Source organism: Labeo rohita, chromosome 10, assembly GCF_022985175.1.
Source record: "Labeo rohita strain BAU-BD-2019 chromosome 10, IGBB_LRoh.1.0, whole genome shotgun sequence".
Taxonomy (NCBI): domain Eukaryota; kingdom Metazoa; phylum Chordata; class Actinopteri; order Cypriniformes; family Cyprinidae; genus Labeo; species Labeo rohita.
The window spans coordinates 18,069,937-18,093,178 of NC_066878.1; the positions used below are offsets into that span (position 1 = coordinate 18,069,937).

A 23,242-nucleotide genomic window follows, 5' to 3' on the forward strand; every position below is an offset into this window, starting at 1 on the left:
TGTAGTATAACATTAATAAAATGTCTTTTTTGTTGTTTATTGAGAATATTGATTTATTGTTTAACCTGTTAACTGTAACTGGCCCACTGAGCCCACGTATTATGTGTTTAGTACAGTAATATCCTATGCTGAACCTCTTGACAAACTATGCATCATTTGAAAGCTTAAAGAGGCTAGTTTTCATTCTTGTTGACTGTTTATTTATTTATTGTTTTTTTTATTGTTCAACATACCCTAGCTTTTTACAGAAAATATTCAGATTTGTAATCGTTAACATTTTCATAAGTAATTTAATAACACATCCATTCAGTAACGGCAATGGATTGCAGTTACATTTATTTTGTAATTAAATTACATACTGCCGTTACATGTAACTAGTACTCCCCAGCACTGGTAAAATATATATTTTAGGCTATGTAAAATATAAAAAATTACATTTTCACAAACATCCATATCTTTTTAAAAATGTTTATTTAAAATAATCTGTCAAGTGTCTTTAAAAAGTGACCTAACTTAAGTGGAACCGACAGTGAACAGGTTAATAAATGATAGTGTTATTGATAAACAGAATTAACCTTTCTTAAAAATGTTATTAAAGTCCCCCCTGTGGTCAAAATTTTTATCCCTTAAAACTGATCTTTGATCATCAAAACAACATATTTAAATGTTTTTTCTTGTAAAAATAATTTTCTCATGACTTAAAGGGGTCGTGCCCATTTTCGACAAGTTGATATGATTTTTTAGGGTCTTAATGAAAAGTCAATGGTTGTGTAAAACAACACCCTTTTTACCTTGTCAAAATGAGCTCTGCAAAAATCATCTCATTCTAAGGGGTTGTTCCTTTAAATGCAAATGAGCTCTGCTCGCCCCGCCCCTCTCTTCTCTCTGTGGAGTGACGATCTTGTTTACTTTAGGCACATTTAGCCGCGTTTAGCCACTAAACTTCCTAACTACCACGTTATAAGGAAAGGCGATCGCAAAGATTCATAAAAAACGCTTATACACACTTCTGCTGTAAGTGAAGCTGGATCATAAATGATTTGCGCGAACATAGACGGATATATGTAGATCGGGAGGCGAATTCGCTTCACAAACGTAATCCACTGCATCTTCAGCGGCTCAGATGTTGGAGTAAATGACGACCACTATGTTCATTATTACATCCAGCAACACAACAACTCAGTCACTCAATTATTCTTGTCTAACTTACATCCCTGCTTCGGCATCAAAACAAGGAAAGTTACTGGACTGTTACAGCTGATCTGAGGTAAGAGCTCATGGCAATCAACTATCGTGGGAGTGGCCTCTGTTGGTGTGACGGCACAGGGACAGGCATCTGAGAATGGCTCAATTTGAAAAAGGGGATATTATTTTTATAGATCAATTAAAAACCACTGCATGGATTTTTATCATTATAGGGTAGATTTGTACATACACTGCCAACACACATTAATGTTCAAACAACATGAAAAAGTGAACTTAGCATCCCATGACCCCTTTAAAACAGCTTGAATGTAACTCTACCTCTCTTGCCTTATTTACTATACGCGGGTCTATGAATATGCAAATCAGCCCCGCCCCCACGCAGTCACACCAGCCTAGCGGTTGTGCTCTATTTAATGCTCTATTTAATGTTTGATTTTGTGCTGAAAATTCTATTGGTATATTTTGCATGCTAAGTATAGGAATCTCTCCTTTGACGTGATTGGTTACTTATTTTGTGACGTAGCAAAAAAGGTATGTTTCAAACTGCATTTCTGGGACAGCCTTTGGGAAACTACAGTTTTAAGGAGAAAATACTCAGCAATAGTGTTGATTAAAGGACTGGGACATGGATTGTCTAAAAGCATATTAAAAACACCACATAGACAAATAAACAACATTAAAATCTTGATTTTCACTACAGGGGGACTTTATCAGAATGGCACATTACCTATTGAATACTGATGTGTTTTGAACTCATCGTTTGAGTTAGGGCTGTATAAACTATTTTAAAACTAGAAATTTAAAAAACAGACAGGCGTTGACTTGAGACAAGTAATTTTAGTGCTGTTAGTCAGGATGTAATAGACTTTCAAGGAATAATCTGGTTTAGTTTCTTGTACAGGCTGATAATTTTGCATCCATAAGACCTCAATATATTGTTGGGATATATTTATAAATATATTTACTCGCAAAGTGCCTGTAGCCGCTGACTTGCATTTTATGAATCATGAAGAACCACATACGGTTTCAGGTAAAAATCTTATTTACTGTTCTACTGAAGACAAAAAAAAAACGTCTTTTTTTTGGGTCACGTTGACATGAACTGAATTTAACGAGGATGAAAACGAGGCTGTGAGAAACGTAGACTTTACAATGGCACGCACAGCATAAAGGTCATAGATCAGGTCATTTTCACAACTCTCAACTTTCGCAACACTTTAGTGGAGTTTTTGTTTACTTAAAGTTTGTGTTCGCCGGCTGAACAATCTGAACAATGGTGCTCAACAACATTACAATTCATTTAATGCAATTCAGGCCTACTTCTATCGCTCACAGCCTTGTTTTCCTTCCTGTCAAAAATTAAATATGTGGCTACCCTGACTAACTGAAAAAAATGTAAAAACCCTTATTGTACAGTTTACCCAATCATATTATTTATGGTATACACAACAAAATTGCATTTCTCATGTAAACTTGATTTCTTTGCTTTCGATAACTAAAATGTACATTGTACTAGTTTAAATTACTTAAGAATGTGAACCAATCAAGTACTCAAAAAAGATTTTTTGCTAAAACTGTAATTCCCAGCATGCTTAGGACTCAATGAGGAGAGTTAAAAAATTGATGAAATTAAGCTTTATTTTTTGCATCATGGTACTCTCCACAATGGTGCTAAAGTGACACGGAGGAGAATTGTTAAATAAAGTTATTATTTTAGTTTTTTGCACACAAGTAGTATTCTAGTAGCTTTATAAAATTACTGCTGAACCTTTGATCACATAGACATTTTGTCAATGTTCTTTGTACTTTTCTGGGCCTTGAACGTGATAGGGCCCTTGCTGTCTATGAACGTCAGAGAGCCCTCGGATTTCATCCAAAATGTCTTAATTTGTGTTCTGAAGATGAACAAATGGTCCTACAGGTTTGGAACGACATGAGGGCGAATAATTAATGACAGAATTTTCATTTTTGGGTGAGCTAGCCCTTTAAATATGAAATTAAATAATCTTTAAAACAAAAAGCACAAAAACACAAGCTTACTGTATTTTATTTTCTGAAAAAAGAGTGCAAAACATATGACATACCAGTATGTACAGCACATAATAAAAGGATGCAATCACATGACCTCGTCCACCTCGTCTATCGTCAACCGTTTAGGGGTAACTATTTACAAAACGAAATAGTCACACATTTACCTTTACAGTAGAGAAACCAAACACAAGATACAGTCCTAGACCAGCAGGCCTTGTTAAAAAAAGTTTCAAAAGGTTCAAAACTTACTTCCTTTATTAGTTTTAGCTTACTAAACAGAGCCCTCTGCTGGCTAAAAGTGAAATTGCATATGATCCACTTTTCATCCCATAATGCTCCCCTATCTGTGACAGACAGCATCGTCTACTTTCAGATGTGCCTTTATTAAGATACCTGAAAAAATACCTTCAGAAAATTCCCTGGAAATATGCATCGATAGACTGGGTGTGAAGTATAGCAGCCTGAATATGATACACAATAGATCGTGTTAGAACCAGATACCTACATCTTTTCTCTTTATGGTACCCAGAAATAAGGGTAAAACATTTACACTGCTGATAGAGGTATATGTATGTGACTTTGGGTTTTGTTTGGCTAAATCTACCAGAATATGAAAACAGTATTGGGTGTTTTTGAATCTAATGAACATGTGGCTATTAATAGCTGAGCTCTTTCAGACTTTCTTTGTGATTAAAATGTGAATGGTACTCATACATAAGTCGCCGCCAGGATGTCATAATGTTGCTGTGCAGCTACTAGGGTGTTGTTATGTGGTTTCAGGTGGTTCCTAGGTGGCTACTCACTGGCCCAAATCAAAAGAGCCCATTCAACTCTATGGGATTTTTTAGCTCTTTTATTATTCCCACCAAAGTGAAAATTGTGATAACTTAAAAAAAACAATAGCCACCTTTCCTTAACTGATTTGCACAATATGAGGTATAGTGCATACCTGTTGGATAAACGGGTGATTTATGCATCAAAATAGAGTTTTAGTAAAACTCCTAATCTTAAATATGATCAATATGCATTAATGCACAACGATCCTCCATATATTAGCTTGTAACTTATTGCCATTGTAACATTACTTTGAATGTTTGAATGAATAATCAAATGTCTTTGCTAATTTGCAATAGATGATCTGGGCATAGACTTGATCTGTAAAGTTTGACTATATGTGTCTCTTAAATAATACAAACTGACATTCATTGTGATCTCATTGAGAATATACATTATGTATCTAAAAGACAGCTAAACCTCATTGCTATAGCCATACTGACTAGCACAGTCTGTCATGAAAAATATTAAAGCGGTCATATCATCAGTCCAAATTATTATAATTAAGTCAATTTTCACTCTCTTTCTCATGTTTAAACTTAAACAGGCTATTTTTGTGCTGCTGCGCCTTTAAGACTTTATGCAAATGCCCTCCTTTGTATGTGAAATGAGAAACACATGAGCTGTGGGTTGGTAATATAGTTTGCGCTGCCACATGTAAACAATTTGCGCTGTAAATGAATTGTTTCCCAAATGAACATTTGGGATCCGTTCGAAGGATCCGCAGAACTGTAGGTGATACACACAGCCAAAAATAGCACAACATGTTAACACAACATGTCAATTTTACTCTTATCATTAGTTCTTCTGGTGTTTCGCACATGTTGATGTGTGAAGTGGGCAGTCATATGCTAATGAACTTGGGTTGCCAAGTTTCAATAAATGCATTTTTGCACTGGATTTTTAAATTCTGATATTCCTCATGATATGACCTCTTTGGGCAAAACTAAAAAAAATCCCAGAATGACAGAAAGAGAGGAAAGAAAACAGTATGTCTTCTATCTTACACTTCTTCTCTAACACATACAGACACCAAAGTACTCTGAGAAGCAATGTTGTCAAACCTGGAGAGAGTGTGAATGTGAGCATCTGTTAGACGCTCATTAAAAATGAAGGCCCAATTCCTCATAGTAACTGTCGACTCCATTTCTATCGATAAAGCAATACAGAAAAAAACACAGAAGTGAACCCAAAAAATGAGCATAAAAATAAGACTCTATCCAGCAGACATCTGTTTGAATTCATGATTTGGCAACTTACATTCAGACATTTGAAAAGTGAGTGTGTGTTCAGTCTATTCCAGCAATAAATCGTGACTGTGTAACGTCAATGCAGTCTCATCTCTTGTGCAGAGACGCGTCACCTCTGCAAGACATCTTTGCTTTTTGTCAACAGCTGATGAAAACTAAATTATGAATTCACATAAAACAGGATTCAGACCCATTTGGGTTAAAGTCAGCTTGCACTTTATCACATTCTCTCTTTTTGAAAAGGAAGTGCCCTTGGTCACCACTGAAGAAGAGATTTTGGCTTTAGATTTTTATTTCATTCCATTGCTGCAGTTCGCATCTGTGTTCTTTAGGGGGTGCTCTCATGCTCGCATAAAGCCTGTCCCCTTTTGTGCCTTGTTTTGCAGAGTCCCTCATTGTCACATTCTCCATTTCCCATGTGGCTCCCCCCAAAAAAAGCATGGCCTGGTCCAGGAGTAGGAGTGACAGAAAGGTCAGGGATCATACCATTTGTGATGCGAGGGTGCTATAATTCACTGTGTCGTACAGGAGATTCTAGCTTGTGGGACAGAGCGGTGAGGACCTTGTCAAACTTCTCATAGCGCTCGGCCTGGCTGCCTTCGGAGCCACGACTGCCCCATAAAAGCCTCATCTGAAACTCTGTACAGAAGATTTCCAGCACCTCCTTCCGCTCCTGGAAATCTGTGTGGATTTAATAGATTAAGTTTAATAATTGTGTCTAATATTAAATACTCAGATTTTATGTTTTAATTGCAACATAGATTAATAGTTTACCCTGTAGTTTGCTCTCAGCATTGGTGCGATACAGTCCTCCGTGGTGAGCAATGGTTCGAGCTGCTTCCAGATGACTCATGACCACATCCACTCCAGACTCCACACTCTCCCAGGACTCCAGCGCCTCCCCTGCCGCCACGCCGCGCTCCAGAAGCGACAACACTGGCACCACGTGAGGAAAAGAGGTGTTCGAGAGGATACAGGTCTCTGGGAGATTAATAAATAATTATATTTATCAATCAGTCTATCAGTTTAAAAAAAAAAAAAACACAATTGGAACTGCTGGGAGATTTGTGATTTAAATAATAAATAGGGCTGTCTAATCTAATTAATCGCAAAATAAATTTGACTGTGAAAATACTCTTGTGTTAAATTAAAAATACTCTTGTGTTAAATTAAAAAGTATAAAAGTATATTAAAAAGTATCAAGTAGACATTACAAATTGTAGCTTTAGAAAGAAATTTATTACACATAAACATTTAGGCTGCCACGACCTAACATAAGCTATGGAACATAAAAAAAAGATAAACTGAGAAACATCTCAGTATATTTGTTCATATAATGAAAGTCATAGTAACCAAAACAGCTTTGTTTCCAACAGTCTTCAAAATACCTTCTTTTATGTTCCACAGTAGAAACGTTTGAAACGACATAAGGTTGAGTAAATGATGACAGAATTTTTTGGGTGAACTACCACTTTAACGAAATGATACTCTAAATAAGAAACTAAATCTGCCAGCAGGTGTCGGTAATTGTCTTTTTGAGTCATTAATTCATTCGATTCGACACGATTCGTTCAAAACGTGGATCCATTCAGAAACTAAACACCACTGTGTTGCTCACAGATGCGCAACAATTCTGCTATGGCTTCAAAGGTAATATGTTCTCTGCAAAAAAAGATCAAAAACACATAATATTGTGTTCTTTTCAGGGTTTCTCGTAGTGGAAGCCGTCATAGTTGGGTAAAGCAGTGAATGGGAGAGTATCAGAAATAGATTTTTTGCATTCCCATTTGCTCAAATATCAAAAGAAAAACTCCATGATAGTGTTTTGACGACTTTCAATCAAAGGAAAAAACTGAGAGAAACTGATATCAGTAGTCAGAAGAGAGAACAATGTCAAATTTACCATCCCTCCCATAGATGCTGCATTAGAAACACCCTCGCACTAGCCTTAACTCGGTTTTTGTAACTTGATGAAAAGATGATATAATACAAAGTATAGTGTTATATATGTACATATATTAAAAATCAAAATATGAAAAAAAGTCATAGATTTATGATGATGATGACTGTTGAAACGTGTCATCACGGTCTTGTGAAAAGGGTCCATATCAACTTCTTATATACTGAACTGATGTATAAAATCACATTTAAGCTTGTGATAGATCGAGACATAATCAGCACTTGTGTTGTATTGTTCTTGCTGCCTGTGTGATATTGTGTGATATGTGATATATATAAATATGAGACAAAACACATACAGGGGCATTTTTTGCACCAATATTTTGAATTTTAGGGCATAACTGCATTTGGAGTTGAATTATATTAGTCAACAGTTAACTATATGAAATATAAGATAATGTACCGGTCTGGGGGCAGGGTCAGCGGGTTAACTGCATTAAAATGTTTTAATCGCGTTATTTTTTTTATAACTAATTAATTAAGTTAACGCGTTAAACTGACAGCTCTAATAATAAATAAAACAGTTTGGGTGCTTGATTCTGATTGGTTGAGCCACATTCAAAGCTGTTGTAAATTACTCTACAAACATACACCTCTTTGTTTACGTCTGTGTGTTGCTCAGCAACCACACTGTTGCAACCACAACCGTTTCTGAGGAACTATAGACCTTTTTCCTGAGTAAACTATGAGAGCCGCCATTACGAATTCTAACTTCCGATTGGACGCTCTTCTGTTCCCAGTCTTCATAGGAACCAATTCAAATAGCGCCCATTTGTTTTTAATGTAGATAACGTTGGCAGCTTTGTGTTATTTACACACTCATTAAACTTTAAGGAGCGAGGCACTGACAAATGACGGTCATTGCGACATTGCAAAGTGATGGTGCTATACAGCCATGTGCTTTTTAAAAACATTTTAATAGGATTAACATTAGATTATCAACTCGGAATATACGCTAATTTGACTAGAAACACTGGGCACCACGTTAAGGAAAAATGCCTATATTGTTTGCCGAAAGAATGATGTTTTTTTATTAATATCATTACACTTTATGTGCTCTGTTTTATTTTGTGAAACCTTACTACTATTGGAATAACTGTTTTATAAAAGCAGTTTAAAGGGGACATTGGATGCCCATTTTTCACAAGTTGATATGATTCTTTAGGGTCTTAATGAAAAGTCTATAACATGCTTTGGTTAAAATTTCTCAATGGTAGTGTAAATAACACCTTTTTTACCTTGCCAAAATCAGCTCTGCAAAAATCATCCTATTCTGGTCAAGGTTGCTTTAAATGTTAATGAGCTCTGCTCGCCCCACCCCTCCCTTCTCTCCGTGGAGTGACGACTCTGTTTACTGTAGCCGCGTTTAGCAGCTAAACTTGCTAACTAACAGGTTATTAGGAAAGGTGATTGCAGAGGTTCATAAAAAAACTCTTATACTCACTTCTGCTGGAAGTGAAGCTGGATCACGAATGATTCGCGTGAACATAGATGCATTTATGTAGATCAGGGGGCGCATTCCCTTCACAAACAAACGTAATCCACTGCATCTTCAGCGGCTCAGATGTCGGGAGTAAATGACGAGTACTATGTTCATTATTACATACAGAAGGGTTTTTTATGAATCTTTTCGATCGCCTTTCCTAATAATGCACTAGTTAGCAAGTTTAGTGGCTAAACGCAGCTAAATGCGGCTAAAGTAAACAGGTTTGTCACTCCACAGAGAGAAGAGAGGAGCGGGGCAAGCAGAGCTCGTTTGCATTTAAAGCAGCCTCGACCAGAATGGGATGATTTTCACAGAGCTGATTTTGACAAGGTAAAAAGGGTGTTGTTTTACACTACCATTGAGAATTTTTAACCAAAGTATATTATAGATTTTTCATTAAGACCCTAAAGAATCATATCAACTTGCGGAAAATGGGAATCCGATCACCCCTTTAAAAATGCCAAATATAAAACTACTATTAGGGATAACACTATACTGTCCATGTAATTCTTTACAAACTGCTTAGGAGCTGCTAATGTCACTTAAAATAAACGTTCTGTGGTGTAGAATATTAACAGTATTTTGCCATTAATAAGATTCTTTAAGACACTCTGTCTTACCTTTCCCATCATTCATGGCCTTCAGGAATGGCTTGAGTTTCTTCTCATAGAGGATGGCGCCTTCTGTGTGTCTCTGTCGCAGTGTTATCCACGTCTGCTCCAGCCGTGAGATCTACAACAAACACCATAGAATATATAGAAATAAAAAACTCTAATATAACTGGAACTACTTCACAGCTGTGCATTCACTGGAAACGATGAATAATAATTTAAACTCTAATACACAAATTATATCTAGCTCTAGTTAGTGGTGCACATACAACAGTTAGCAGAAGCTAGAGATTAGAGTTTAAAAAGTTTAAAATATGGATATTTTTCATACACAAATGCATCAATTCACTTCAGAAGGCCTTTATTAACCCCCCAGAACCACGTGGAGTACTTTTTATGATGGATGGATGCACTTTATTCAACATCAAAATCTCAACACCCATTCACTGCCATTATAAAGCTTGGAAGAACCAGGACATTTTTTAATATATCTCTGATTGTATTCGTCTGAAAGAAGAAAGTCATATACACCTAGGATGGCTTGAGGGTGAGTAAATAATGGGGTAATTTTCATTTTTAGGTGAACTATCCCTTTAAGGTGAGCACTGCTATTGTTTCTAAACTTGCTGTTAAATTTTAGCACTTAACTCATGCTACTGATATGAATGTCACCTCATATCCTGTGGTCTGAGAGGACGGGTGTGTGTTCTCACCTGTGGCAGCTCCAGCGCTCTCATGACCGCAGCGAATCCGTACATGTTACCCATGTTGCTCTTGAGTTCAGCAGCCAGCTGGATGGTTTTGTGCAGGAGGGCAGCTCTCTCCTCTGTGCTGCCCGTACAACCCAACAAATCCACTGCCATCATTATAGACATGGTGTAAAACCTATAGAACAACATATGTTAAAATGTAATTTATTCCTATGATCAAAGCTGAATTTTCAGCATCATAACTCCAGTCTTTAGTGTCACATGATCCTTCAGAAATCATTTTAATATGCTGATGTTCACCTAAAAATGTCCTTTTGCTGGTTGGAATAGAGTTAATTACTGGACGACAGAATGAAACGTCACTGGTTGTTGATTTCTGTGTTGTTCCCTTCACTTCAGAACAGCTGTGGCGTGTCCTGATTGTGATGTGTCTGTACAAGTGTAAGTGTTTCCTCACCTCTCCAGCAGATCCAGCCTCAGCTGGTGTCCATGCGGAAGAGTCAGCAGCTCCAGCCCCGAGCTCACTCCCATCATCCTCTGCATCTCCTTGGTAACGCCCAGTATCCTAGCAACCTGCAGATGGCCACACAGTTACAAGAGCAATATATTCGACCCCACCCCTTTATTTCCATCCTAATATATTCCCGGTCAGAACTGAAGACATTTAATTAGCCTTGAACTCGTCACATGATGAATGTGGTAAACAGCAGTGTGGAAAGAGTTTATTAACCCCGAAGGTTTAGATGTTAATGGAAGACAACACTGAGAGTACGGGCTGATGAAAGGTTTGGAGTGCCATCCAGACTTTATCAGTCAGCTTCACATGTGCCTTACGTAATGTCGTCTGCTCTCGCGGATTAGAAAACAGAGTCAAGAGCTTGAGAACCAATTAAATGTCATTCTGTCTGTCTGCCGTAGGGTCATCTTTACTGTTTGTGTACTTCTTTGGGAGTGTTTTGGGAATATGGGAGCTGGTAATGTTGTTCTGGGTCCTCCAACAATTTGTGTAAGAATAATTTATTGGATAATAAACTTTTGGGATCAGGTATTAGAAAGTACTAAGTAAACTGTGGTAAGCTGTGTGGTTAAAGAGAAAATGAATTGTCAAAAATTCTATCAGCATTTACCCACACTCAAGTTGTTCCAAACCTTAATGACTTTATTTCTTCTGTTGAACACAGAAGAAGATATTTCAAAAAATGTTGATGGTAGCCACTGACTTCCATAGTGTTTTATTTCCACACTATGTAAGTCAGTGGCTACTATCAACTGTTTAATTACCAACATTCTTCAAAATATCTTCTTTTGTGTTTAGTAGAAGAAACAAACTCAGGTTTGGAACAACATGAGAGTGAGCAAATGATGACAGAATTTTGGATGAACTATCCCTTTAAGGGGGCTCGTCATGTTGTAGCAGAGATGTGTATAGGCTTTATCAGTGTCAGTGTTGCCAAGTCTGCGTTTTCTCGTGGAATTGGGCTACTTCAAAATGGTTGCAGATTGGGTTGTTTTTCATGTTCGTGGGTTGAAGCGACCCCAGTGATGTGATATTTAGCCCCTGGAATGTGAATTTTACCACAGGAACCCTACCAAAAAATGTCTATTTTACCCCTGGAATGCGATTTTGATCGGGCGACCTTCTCCGAAATGCAACTGGGCTAGATTTAAGTAGCAATTGGGTGGGTTTTGTTGTGAAAACCTGGCAACCTTGGCTTTAAGTTCAAAATCAGAATCGGTCCCAAAACAAAGACCATGTGACCAGACCTTTTTATTTCTCCAAGAGAAAAGATCTATATGTACAGCTCTAACTGACTTAATAGATTTTATAATAAATATAAAATACACTACCAATCGAAAGTTTTTGAACGGTAAGATTTTTAAAGTTTTTTTAAAGAAGCCTCTTCTGCTCATCAAGCCTGCATTTATTTGATCCAAAGTACAGAAAAAACAGTTAAACTTTGAAATATTTAAAAACATTTAAAGCTGAATTTTTAGCACCATTATTCCAATTGCATGATGCTTCAGAAATCATTCTAATATTCCAATTTTCTGCTAAAAAGCATTTATTATTATTATTATGCTGAAAACAGACGAGTATACTTTTTTCGGGTTTCTTTGATGAATAGAAAGTTCAGAAGAACAGCATAAATATAAATCTTTTGTAACATTTTAAATGTTTTTATCATTGCTTTTGATCAATTTAAAGCATCCTTGCTAAATAAAAGTATTAATTTCTATAATTTAAAATAACCTTATTCTAAACCCATCTAAAACCAACTAAAAATATATGGCTATATGGGTAAAAATATGGAAAAATAAAACACAAGGGGTGTGTGTTTTTGACCTAGTTATACATCTGTGAACAAAAATATCTCTAGAAAACTAATGTAAAAAAATCTCTGCAAGAAACTGTTAATAGAAATAAAATAATGTTTTTACTCAATGCTAAAAAAATTGTATTACTCAAAAAGTAAATTAACATTACATTTTAAAAATTGTGCCTCACATCAAATCATCTGTAGATGCATCGGATAAAATTCCAGTATAGATGTAGAAACTCGTGTAGAAAAAATTATTGACATGACCCAAACTTGCAACATTATGAAATTTTATTAGCAACATTTTGATCTATTGACCAAAAGGTTCATTGACTGAAATACTGCTAATTATGGGTTTAAATGAAGGTTTAAATGTGGATTTCAAGCTCTTATCTTTTTTTTTTTTTTGTAATTATTATTAGCATTTTATTTTTCAGTATTTATGAACAGGATTTTTGCCTGATGTATTACTCGTTCCCATTATTATTATTATTTGTTTCAGATGTAGTTGAGCTGGACTTCAAGGATTGATTGTTTTATTATGAACACTTAACAATACTCTTTGCTTTGTATATAGTTCAGTGAATCAACAAACGGATGAAGGCCAATAGCTGTTTTATCTCCTGCCAACATTCAATAAATATTTTTTTAGAGTGGAGAATTTTTATTTTATGGTTATAGATGTTGTTCTTGGCACCTAATTACCGTGGTGAGTGCATCGACTGAACCACTGCTAATACAATTTAGTAATGTATCTGCATTATGTTTCCTGTAAGAGTGGGCACAGCCATTTGTAAATTTTATGGGTGTGGCTTCTGGTCTCATCTGCGTCTAGCTTGTTTTGCTTGCAAATTGATGTGTTTCACCATCTTATTTTATTGTATAATCTCAATTATGAACACACGGGTTTGCAAACTGTTTTACCATTTACTGTACGTTGTTATTCTTCTCATTATTTCCCTGAAGCGGCTAATGAAGTCTCGTCCATAGGCTTACTTGCACGTTCAAGAATAAGGTGGATATGGAAACAGTAATATAGCCACTAAGCATCAGTTTCTTCTGGTGACGATGTATTTATTTGTATTTTTACCGTGCAGTCTGCCTTGGTGATGTGTTTGGCGGCTGTTTTGGGATCCACCTCCGCCAGCAGCTCCTTCACCCTCTTCAACACGCTCATCTCCAGAGGTTTATTCTCGGCTGGCAGAAGAGTCGACTGGTATTTCCCAGGCTTGAAGGAAGAGCTGGTCTCCACCAGGGGGAGCATGAAGGTTTCCATCCCGTCTGGGGCTCCAGAGCCCGGGCTTTGGCCCTCTTCCACCTTCAGCCTCTCTACGTAGCTCTTGCAAGGAGGAATGGGGGCTTGACCGGGTCTCAGCTCACAGTAGCTGCCGCCCTGCTCTGAGATCTCGGACGGGTATCCGTGGGCAGGCGTGGAGTGGCTGCTGGGGGGCGCGTCCGAGCAGGGAAGGTTGTTATTGGATGAGGATGGCGAGAGATGGGGATCGCTGGAGCGGCGCATCACAGGAGAAGGTGGGATCACGGCGAGGACACGCCCACCTGAGCCATGTCTGTGGCGGGAGACTGGAGAAACAAACAAAGTAACAGATTTTACTGCACAGCTTGATTCTGATTGGTCGGTTGCAAAATTCCGAGAACCTGTTCATTCTGTATAAGTTTATTTTGCGACAACAACCATCTGAGTGTACATTATCCTTTACTTTTTGGATGAGCTAACCCTTAAAAGGTACTATCAGTGGGTTTAAATATTCAGATATATGCATGAGTATGTGTGTGGACTCACTGGAGCTGTAGGCTGGGGATAGAGGTGTTTCCCCCACAGGGGACAGTGGGCAGCGGTATTCTTGGATCTGATCCATGCTCATGGCACAGTTCCTCATTGCATCCTTATGGTGCACCGTTGAAGGGCTGGAAAGGACAACATGCTATTAAATCCCTCATTCTTTATGTCAAAACACAACAATCAAACATGTAGCATTTTCAGCTTCTAATTTTGGTGAACAATTTATAAGCCACAGCTACAAAAAACACATTCAGTGCTATTGTGCCGCTAGAGACGACATGCACAGAAGCAGGTGAAGGGTTTCCATGTGGCCAAATCTGTTTGGAAAACAGAAGTGAGTGGGAGGGGGTTTGTGCCAGCTGTGAACACACACACATAAACACACACACACACACCAGCTGCTGCCCTCCGCTGGTTTCACCTCTGGCTCGACTGTCTGAGGCTCATCTGGCTCTGTAGGCTGGGCGGCACTGATAATACAAGACATCCTACATGAGCACATCACTCCTGCATCATGGCACACTTGTATGTGACCTATTAATATGCCTGATCTCAGACCTGAGATATCGGAACTCCAAGAATGTAACCACATATATAAGATTAGGATATATATTCAAAACATATTCACAACAAAACAAAATAATGTTATTCTGAGACTCTGAACCAGTTTAACTCCCATACTATAAACGAATATGGTCACAAAACGAAACATGAAACAAAACAAAAAGAGATTTTAATGTGTTATTTTGAACTTCTGAACCAATTTAACTCTTGGTGGTTACTAAAAACACTACATGAATATGGTCACACAAAACAAAACAAACAAACAAAAACATTTTAATGTGCTATTTTGAGACTCTGAACCAATTGAACTCTTAGTGGTCATTAAAAACACTACATAAATATGGTCACAAATCAAAACACCAAAAACAAACAAACAAAAAAAACATTTTAATGTGTTATTTTGAAACTCTGAACCAGTTTAACTCTTGGCGGTTACTAAAACACTCAATGAATATGGTCACGAAACAAAAACAAAACAAAACAAAAAAATTATAATATATTCTTTTGAGATTCTAAACCAATTTAACTCTTGGTGGTCACTAAAAAAACTGAATGAAAATGGTCACAAAACAAATATTTTAATGTGTTACTTTGAAACTGAACCAATTTAACTCTTGATAGTCAATAAAATACTACATGAATATAGTCACAAAATATGAAACAAAACAAAACAATATTTTAATGTGTTATTTTGAAACTCTGAACCAATTCAACTCTTGGTGCTCACTAAAAACACTACATGAATATGGCCACAAAAGAAACATCAAATGAAACAAAACTAAATTAATCAAAACAAACAAACAAACAAACAAAAAACATTTTAATGTGTTACTTTGAGAGTCTGAAGCAATTTAACTCTTGGTGGTCACTAAAAACACTACATGAATATGGTCACAAAACAAAAAAAATGCTCTATGAGAGCTTCATTATTAGTTAAAATGATGACCAAACAAAACAAAACAAACAAAAAAAACATTTTAATGTGTTATTTTGAGAACCAATTTAACTCTTTATGGTCAGTAAAAACAATACATGAATATGGTCACAAAACAAGACTATGATAGCTGCATTATTAATTGAGATGATGATGGTCAAACAAAACAAAACAAAACATTTTAATGCAGTATTTTGAGACTCTGAAACAATTTAACTCTTGTTGGTCACTAAAACACTAAATTAATATGATCACAAAAAAAGGCTCTATGAGAGCTAAATTATTAATTGAGATGATGATAATGATGAAGGTCTACCTGTGAGGAATGATCTTCTCCGTCGTCAGTCCATCCGTCATAGTAACGCTTCGTCTCTTGATGTGTGCCCCCCTCTGGGTCGATGGCGAATGTGCAGATCCCGGTCTCCCACCGGCCAAAGCAAACGTGGCTTCCAGGTACCTCAGTGGCAGCGTTCGGTTGACTGGACACAGCAGCTGGGCTCCGGTGTGCGGGCACACGGGTCGACCCGTGCCAGCGTGGTGCCTGACCAGCGTGGGGACAGAGTCGAAGCTCTCATGCTCCAGCATGTACTGGATTTTGGTTTGCCCACTCTTGACCAGGACTTTACTGATCCGACAGTGGATCACTTCCTGCTGCCAGCGACACGTGAGGACATAGTCGCCCACGGTCGACAAGGAGTCCCGTACGAGGAAGTCGCCGCTGCGCAGAACCAAAGTTTCTGAAGCCTGTATTGACACAAAAGAAAAGGGATTATTAAAAGAAATGTTGCGAGCTTGACTCAAACCTATATTTCCCACACGAGCAGCATAGCTCAACATGCCACTTTTTTATTTTCCCCCCCAGAACATTCCAATTTTGTTTGTACACATTTTATACATTTTAAATTAAAATAAATAAATTAAAATGACATTTGGTGGACTGTATTTTTGTTGCCATTTGTGTAACATTTTTACATCACTATGAATCAATGCATTAACTGGATATTTTACATAAGTTTTCAAAGACTTGATTAAATGCCACAGATGTTTTACATGCTAAATGCTTATGCTCCAGCAGATGGCGCAACAGTACATTTGGTGAGGTCAGAAGTGCAGCATGGGGGCGTATCGCCATGGCGACTAGCTATAGTTTTTAATAGAGAGGGCTGGAGTTTCTCTTTACTCCAGCTTGATCAGGAATACATTATGCTAATGCCCAGATGGCTGCTCTCATAGTAGAGACAGCGTGGGCTGTAGTTTGACGGCTCTATGGTGCAAAAAAGGACACAAACACACTTTCCCACACACACGCTGACATAAAAACCCAAATAAACATTCACAAACCAAGCAAATATACAATATACAAACACATATATAAAACACACACACGGAAAATACTGTAAAACTGCTAACAAAGATTTTAATTGAACAACTTTTCCATGCACACTTGTTTTTATATGATGGTGTGGACTTCCCTTCAACGTCCATTGTTATCAAATCTGAGGTGTGTAATCTTTTTGAAGTTAAAATACTTTCATCCATTACCACTTAATATGCAGAGACAGCTAGAAGTCATTTGTAGGCGGTTTCCCGAAGAGTGAACCGCTTGCACTTGCTATTGCTCTGTTTGCTTGAGAGAATAGTTTGGGATTTTGGGAAGGCATAGATGGCAGACAGACTTTTACTGAATGTGTGATGCATATTGCACACAAACACTGACTGAAATCACCAGTTCAGATTTGATTGGCTAGCTTTACGCAACGTCTAAGATTAAGGACATATGGTTTTTCAAAGGTCTACCTAAAAAAAGGTACCAGGATGATGCAACAACCACTTCTGAGGATGTAATAAATCACTTGACGTCAAATCTTCAAAAGTTATTTATAGTTGAAGCTCACAACAGCAAATAAACTACACACTCAAAAATAATGTTTCTTTAATGGCGTTGATGTTACACAAAGGACCTTTGGCATCAACTGAACTTTTTCATCATACAAAACATTCTTTATGGCAGAAACAAAAGGTACGGAGGTAAGAACTGTTCACTGAAGGTTCTTCTGTGGTTTTTCTATGGTACTGCTGCAAAAATACTCAAACTATACATTTGCAATTGCTAGAAATGAAGTCAGAATTGTGACTTTTCTCAGAACTGCGAGTTATAAAAGTCAGAATTGCGAGATATAAACTTCTGAACTTTTCCTTGCAATTATGACTTCTTTTCTCAGAACTTTGAGACAAACTCACAATTCTGGCTTTTTTCTCGCATATATGATTTCTTTTTCCAGAATTGTGAGACACAAACTTCTAAATTCTGAATTTTTCTCACAATTGCGATTTTGTCTCACAACTGACTTTTGCCTCAGAATTGCATGATATAAACTCACAGTTGCGAGTTATAAAGTCAGAATTGCGAGATATAAACTTGCAAACCTGTCTTTTTCTCGCAATTCTGACTTTTTTATCATAATTGTGAGTTTATATCTTGCAATTCTGACTTTTTGCTTGCATTTATGACTTAAACTCACAATTCTGCATTTTTCTTGCAATTGCGAGTTTGTCTCACAATTCTGACTTTTTTTCTCAGAAATGCATGATATAAACTTACAGATATAAACTTGAGTTATAAAGTCAGAATTGAAAGATATAAACTTGCCAGTCTGACTTTTTTCTTACAATTCAGATTTTTTTTTTAATCACAATTGTGAGTTTACATCTTGCAAAACTCACAATTTTAAGTTTCTCTCAGAATTGCAAGATATAAAATTGCAGTTGTGAGTTATAAAGTCGGAATTGTGAGATATAAACTTGCAAATCAGACTTTTTAATCGCAATTGTGAGTTTATATCTTGCAATTCTGACATTTTTTTTCGCAATTATTACTTTTTCAGAATTGTGAGATATAAACTTGCAATTTTAAGCTATAAAGTCTGATTTAGAAAAAAAACTGAATTTTTTCTTACAACTGCAAATGTATATCTCACAATTCTGACTTTATAACATGCAATTGCGACTTTATATCATGCAATTTTTTTTAAAAAAGTCAGAATTGTAAAAAAAAAAAAACAGGATTGCAAGTTTATGTCTTGCAATTCCGACTTTATAAGGTGCAATTGCAACTTTTTATTTTGCAATTATGAGAAAAAAAGGTCTGAATTGTAGGTGTAAACTGTGGCATAAAAATTTGTAATTACCTTGTTTATTTTCATTCGGTGGCGGAAACAAGCTTCCATCATTTTTTGTAAACTGGTTCATTATTGTGGTATAATCAATTTGACACAAAACCACCTCTAAATCCAAAATTAACTTTGTCATTTTACATGACAGTTTCCTTTTCATCTAAGAGTTCTGAATAGGTTGCTAATTCTGTCTGCGTGAAATAGTCAACACTGTACCACAAACGCACCTCTCGTGGAATATGGCCATGGTACCAGCCGTGGCTCCTCATATCACTGCTACTGAGTTTGAGCTCCTCCTCCAGCTCCTTCCTGAGTTTCTCCGGAGGCGACTCCAGCAGGTACTTCTCCTTGGAGAACTGCAAAAAACACAAAACCAGCACATACAGTAAGTTGCACCGCCCTGCTTCATGAACACACAAACATGTGATACAGCAAACTATTGATCACTCTGAGAAAAAAAAACAAAAAAACATTCTTGAACAACAATTGTAAGGTTTATTGCCTCACTTATCAAACTGACATATCAATCCATATGAGAGATTAAAAAGTAATTTGAGTCACGTAGCTTCACTGCACGTAGTTCTTCTTTATAGTTTATGTAATATCTAACTCTGTTATTAAAAAACAAATAAAAGCATACAAATACACACCCAAAGAACCATCCCAAGTGTGTCCGTTTAGACAATGGCACTCTGTGTCCAGCAGAAATAATGTGTAATCTATGAGCGTGACAGTTCAAGGCTAAGGTCTTGACCCTCTGTGACACAGAAAAACTAATCCAAACATAGAAGGCATTGTAATGAAGTCAATAAAAGACAACGGGTAAAGCTACTAACATGGCTCAAAATCTGTGAATATAGGAGATGCGGGATCAATTTTGCTGTCCTGGGTCACTCTAATGGTCTCTTCCTCTCTCTGTCTGAGGTAAACGGATTAAACATCTGCTTCCTTTCCCTCTTCGACCGTCTTTTACACATGGGAACAGAAAAAGATGCTAGATTTCAACAATCCCACTGTCATTTAACTGGTTGTGCGTGTATGTGTGTGTAAAGTGTATAAAGATAGTGAGGCAAGGTCAAGTGTAGAGAGTTATTGCTTTTGTCTCTGCCTCCAGGGGCCGAATTCACCACCTGGGCCTAACCAGACCTCTCTGTAATCTCATATAGGCGTCTGTAATTGTCTTTTGCTGCTTGAAGATGGCCACAAGGTACAATATTCTGGTCTCATACATTCTCGATTTAGGACCATAGGGAAAGCCCAGTGTGTGAGCGATAACAGGGCTAGGCTGATATGAGTACTTCATATTGTCTGAGGTGCCTCAGACAGGAGACGAATGACTCTTTTCCAATTTTTTGAAATTCTCTCTTCCAACTTTATTAGGGTTTATACGAGGAGTGAGTTTAGTTATTTATATGAAGTAGTGCCCATACTGTGCTTCTGAGAGAACACATGAAACACAATGAGAAAAAAAATAAGATGAGCTAGGAAAAGCAGCAAGGTGAGACAAAATACAAAAGAAGAGGACAAGAAAAGAGATGAGACAAAATGGGAAGAGACATGATTAGAAAAGACAAGACGAAAAAAGTGAGGTGAGACAAAACAAGGCAAGAAATGATGCAAAATCTAGATTAATTGAGACAGGAAAAGATTTGAGATAAGACAACATTAAATGAAGTCAGATGAGACAAGAGCAAAACAAAACAAGATGCGAAGAGGTGTACTGAGGCAAGAAAAGGAGAAAAGAGACAAGATGAAAAGAGACATGACAAGAAAAGATGAAAAGAGGTAAGGTGAGACAAAAGTGAAACAAAAAAGGCAAGAAAAGATGCAAAACTTAGGAAGAGATAATAGAAGACAACATGAAGTGAAGTGAGATAAAAGGAAGACAAGATGCAAATAAATGAATTGAGACAAGAGGAGATGAGACAAGATGAGAAGACACTATATGAGACAAAAGTGAGACAAAACAGGGTAAGAAACGATTTAAAAAACTATGAATTGAGGCAAGAAAATCTAAGATGACATGAAGCGAAGTGAGATGAGACAAGAGCAGGACAAAATGAGATGCAACTGAGACAAATATGAGGTGAGAAGGTGAGAAGTGGGACAAAACATGGTTAGAAAAGATGCAAAAACTATGTATTGAAACAAGAAAATATAAGATAAGACCAGACAACATGAAGTGATGTGACATAAGACAAGAGCAAGAAGAAACATGATGCAAAGAGGTGAACTGAGATAAGAAAAGGAGAGAAGAGACAAGATGATAAAAGACATGACAAAAAAAGACAAAAGTGAAACAAAAAAGGCAAGAAAAGATACAAAACTTTAGACAAGAAGAGATAACAGAAGACACCATAAAGTGCAGTGAGACTGGACAAGAGATAAGACAAGATGCAAATAGATGAATTGAGACAAGATGAGACAAAGGTAAGAGGTGAGAAAAAACATGGTTAGAAAAGATGCAAAAACTATGAATTGAGACAAGAAAATATAAGATGAGACAAGACGACATGAAGTGAAGTGAGATGGGACAAGAGCGAGACAAAACAAGTGAACTGAAATGAGAAAAGGAGAGAAGAGACAAGATGAGAAGAGACGTGACAAGAAAAGACAGGATGAAAATAAGTTACGTGAGACAAAAGCGAAACAAACACAGGCAAGAAAAGATGCTAAACTTTAGACAAGAAGAGATAACAGTGGAGACTGAATGAGACAAAGCTGAGAGGTGAGACAAAACAAGGTAAGAAAAGATGCCAAAAATTTATGATTTGAGATAATAAAATAGAAGATGAGACAAGACTACATGAAGTGAAGTGTGATGAGACAAGAGCAAGACAAAATGAGATGCAAAGAGGTGAACTGAGACAAGCAAAGAAGAGAAGAGACGAGATGAGAAGAGACGTGACAAGAAAAGACAGGATGAAAAGAAGTGAGGTGAGACAAAAGTGAAACAAAAAAGGCAAGAAAAGTTGCAAAACTTTAGACAAAGAAGAGATGAGACAAGATGAGAAAGAGACTAGATGAGACAAAGGTAAGATGTGAGACAGAATCGAGACAAAACAAGGTAATAAAGATGCAAAAACTATATGAATTGAGACAAGAAAATGAGACAAGATGATGAGACAAGATGACATGAAGTGAAGTGAGATGAGACAGGAGTGAAACAAATCGATACAAGAAGAGATGAGATAAGATGAGTTATAATGAGACAAGAGCAAGACAAGATAGGAAAAGGAGGTAAACTGAGAAAAGAAGAACTGAGACGAGAAGAGAAGAGATGAGCAAAGATGGGACAAAATGAGGTGGGATGACAGCAAGACACAAGACAAAAAATGATGCGAAAACAAGAGAAGAATCAAGATAGGAAAGAAGAGATGAGGCAAGATGAAAAGAGACGAGATCACAAAAAACATGATGAAGTAAGGTAAAATGAGACAAGAGTTACAAAAAGCAGAGGTGAATCGAGGCAAGAAAATAAGAGATGAGAAGAGACAAGATAAAGCACTGTAGGATGACAAGGAGAGGTGAAAAGAGACAAGATAAGGCAAGAGCAAGACAAATTTTGACAAGCTGTAAAATTTAAGAAAGTTGGGGTGAGATGAGTCCACAAAATAAGAGACGATCTGAAAGTAGTGATGAGAGATGATAAGATCAGAAAAGATGATAAATAACAAAATGAGACAAAGTTAGAGTGAGATGAAATGAGCAAGAGAAGACAAGGCAAGATAAGATATGAAAATAAGAGGTGAAATGAGGCAAAAAAAAAGAATGAGATGAGAGGAGATGAGAAGAGAAGAGGTGAGACAAGACGAGATGAGACGATGAGATAAAGCACTGCTAGATGACATAGGTAGAGGTGAAAATAGGTGAGGTGAAACAAGACAAGACAACAGCAAGACAAATTCTTTTAAGATGAGAAAGTACAGGAAGCTGTGGTGAGACCAGAGAAGAGGCGAGATGAATGATGAGAAAAGACAAAAAGCAAAGAGATAAGCAATGATGAGATCTGGCAAAAGAAGGAGAGATGATAAGAAATTAAGCAAGCCATTTTGACAAACTAAAAGAAGAGATGAGACAAGATGAAATCAGAAGGGTAGAGATACCAGGAGTTCTGAATAAGCCTAAGCAAGCACGCATTGTCATTTCTGCAGAGATTCACTCATTAAAGAGCCTGAAGAAAGATTGAATGAGATCAAGCTGCGTTCTGCTTTCAAACACTGATGTCTGAAGACTCCAGAGAGACACCTGGGCTGTTTCAAGTCCCCTTGCCCCACTTAGAGCAGCTCCTGGAGGGCTAAAATGTCTTTCTCACTGCCCTCTTTCTTCCACAGAGAAAGCACTTCTGGCAGTCTAATGAAGCGC

The 23,242-nt window shown here is 37.1% G+C and overlaps 1 protein-coding gene across 4 annotated transcripts in view; it reads right to left on the minus strand.

The window, feature by feature from the left end:
* Positions 1-3,237: 3,237 nt before the first annotated feature.
* Positions 3,238-23,242, minus strand: part of sh2d3ca (SH2 domain containing 3Ca) — a 60,813-nt gene continuing 40,808 nt past the window's right edge. For 3 of the 4 annotated variants that reach the window (XM_051120983.1, XM_051120986.1, XM_051120985.1), the window contains 10 exons: positions 19,105-19,233; positions 16,021-16,448; positions 14,602-14,676; positions 14,207-14,331; positions 13,496-13,986; positions 10,545-10,660; positions 10,091-10,262; positions 9,387-9,498; positions 6,096-6,302; positions 3,238-6,002 (listed from right to left, as the gene is read on the minus strand). In XM_051120983.1, the coding sequence (XP_050976940.1) occupies positions 5,827-6,002; positions 6,096-6,302; positions 9,387-9,498; positions 10,091-10,262; positions 10,545-10,660; positions 13,496-13,986; positions 14,207-14,331; positions 14,602-14,676; positions 16,021-16,448; positions 19,105-19,233 (2,031 nt within the window). In that variant the 3' untranslated portion in view covers positions 3,238-5,826. The remainder of the gene's footprint in view (positions 6,003-6,095; positions 6,303-9,386; positions 9,499-10,090; positions 10,263-10,544; positions 10,661-13,495; positions 13,987-14,206; positions 14,332-14,601; positions 14,677-16,020; positions 16,449-19,104; positions 19,234-23,242) is intronic. The other variant, XM_051120984.1, reaches the window with a different exon arrangement.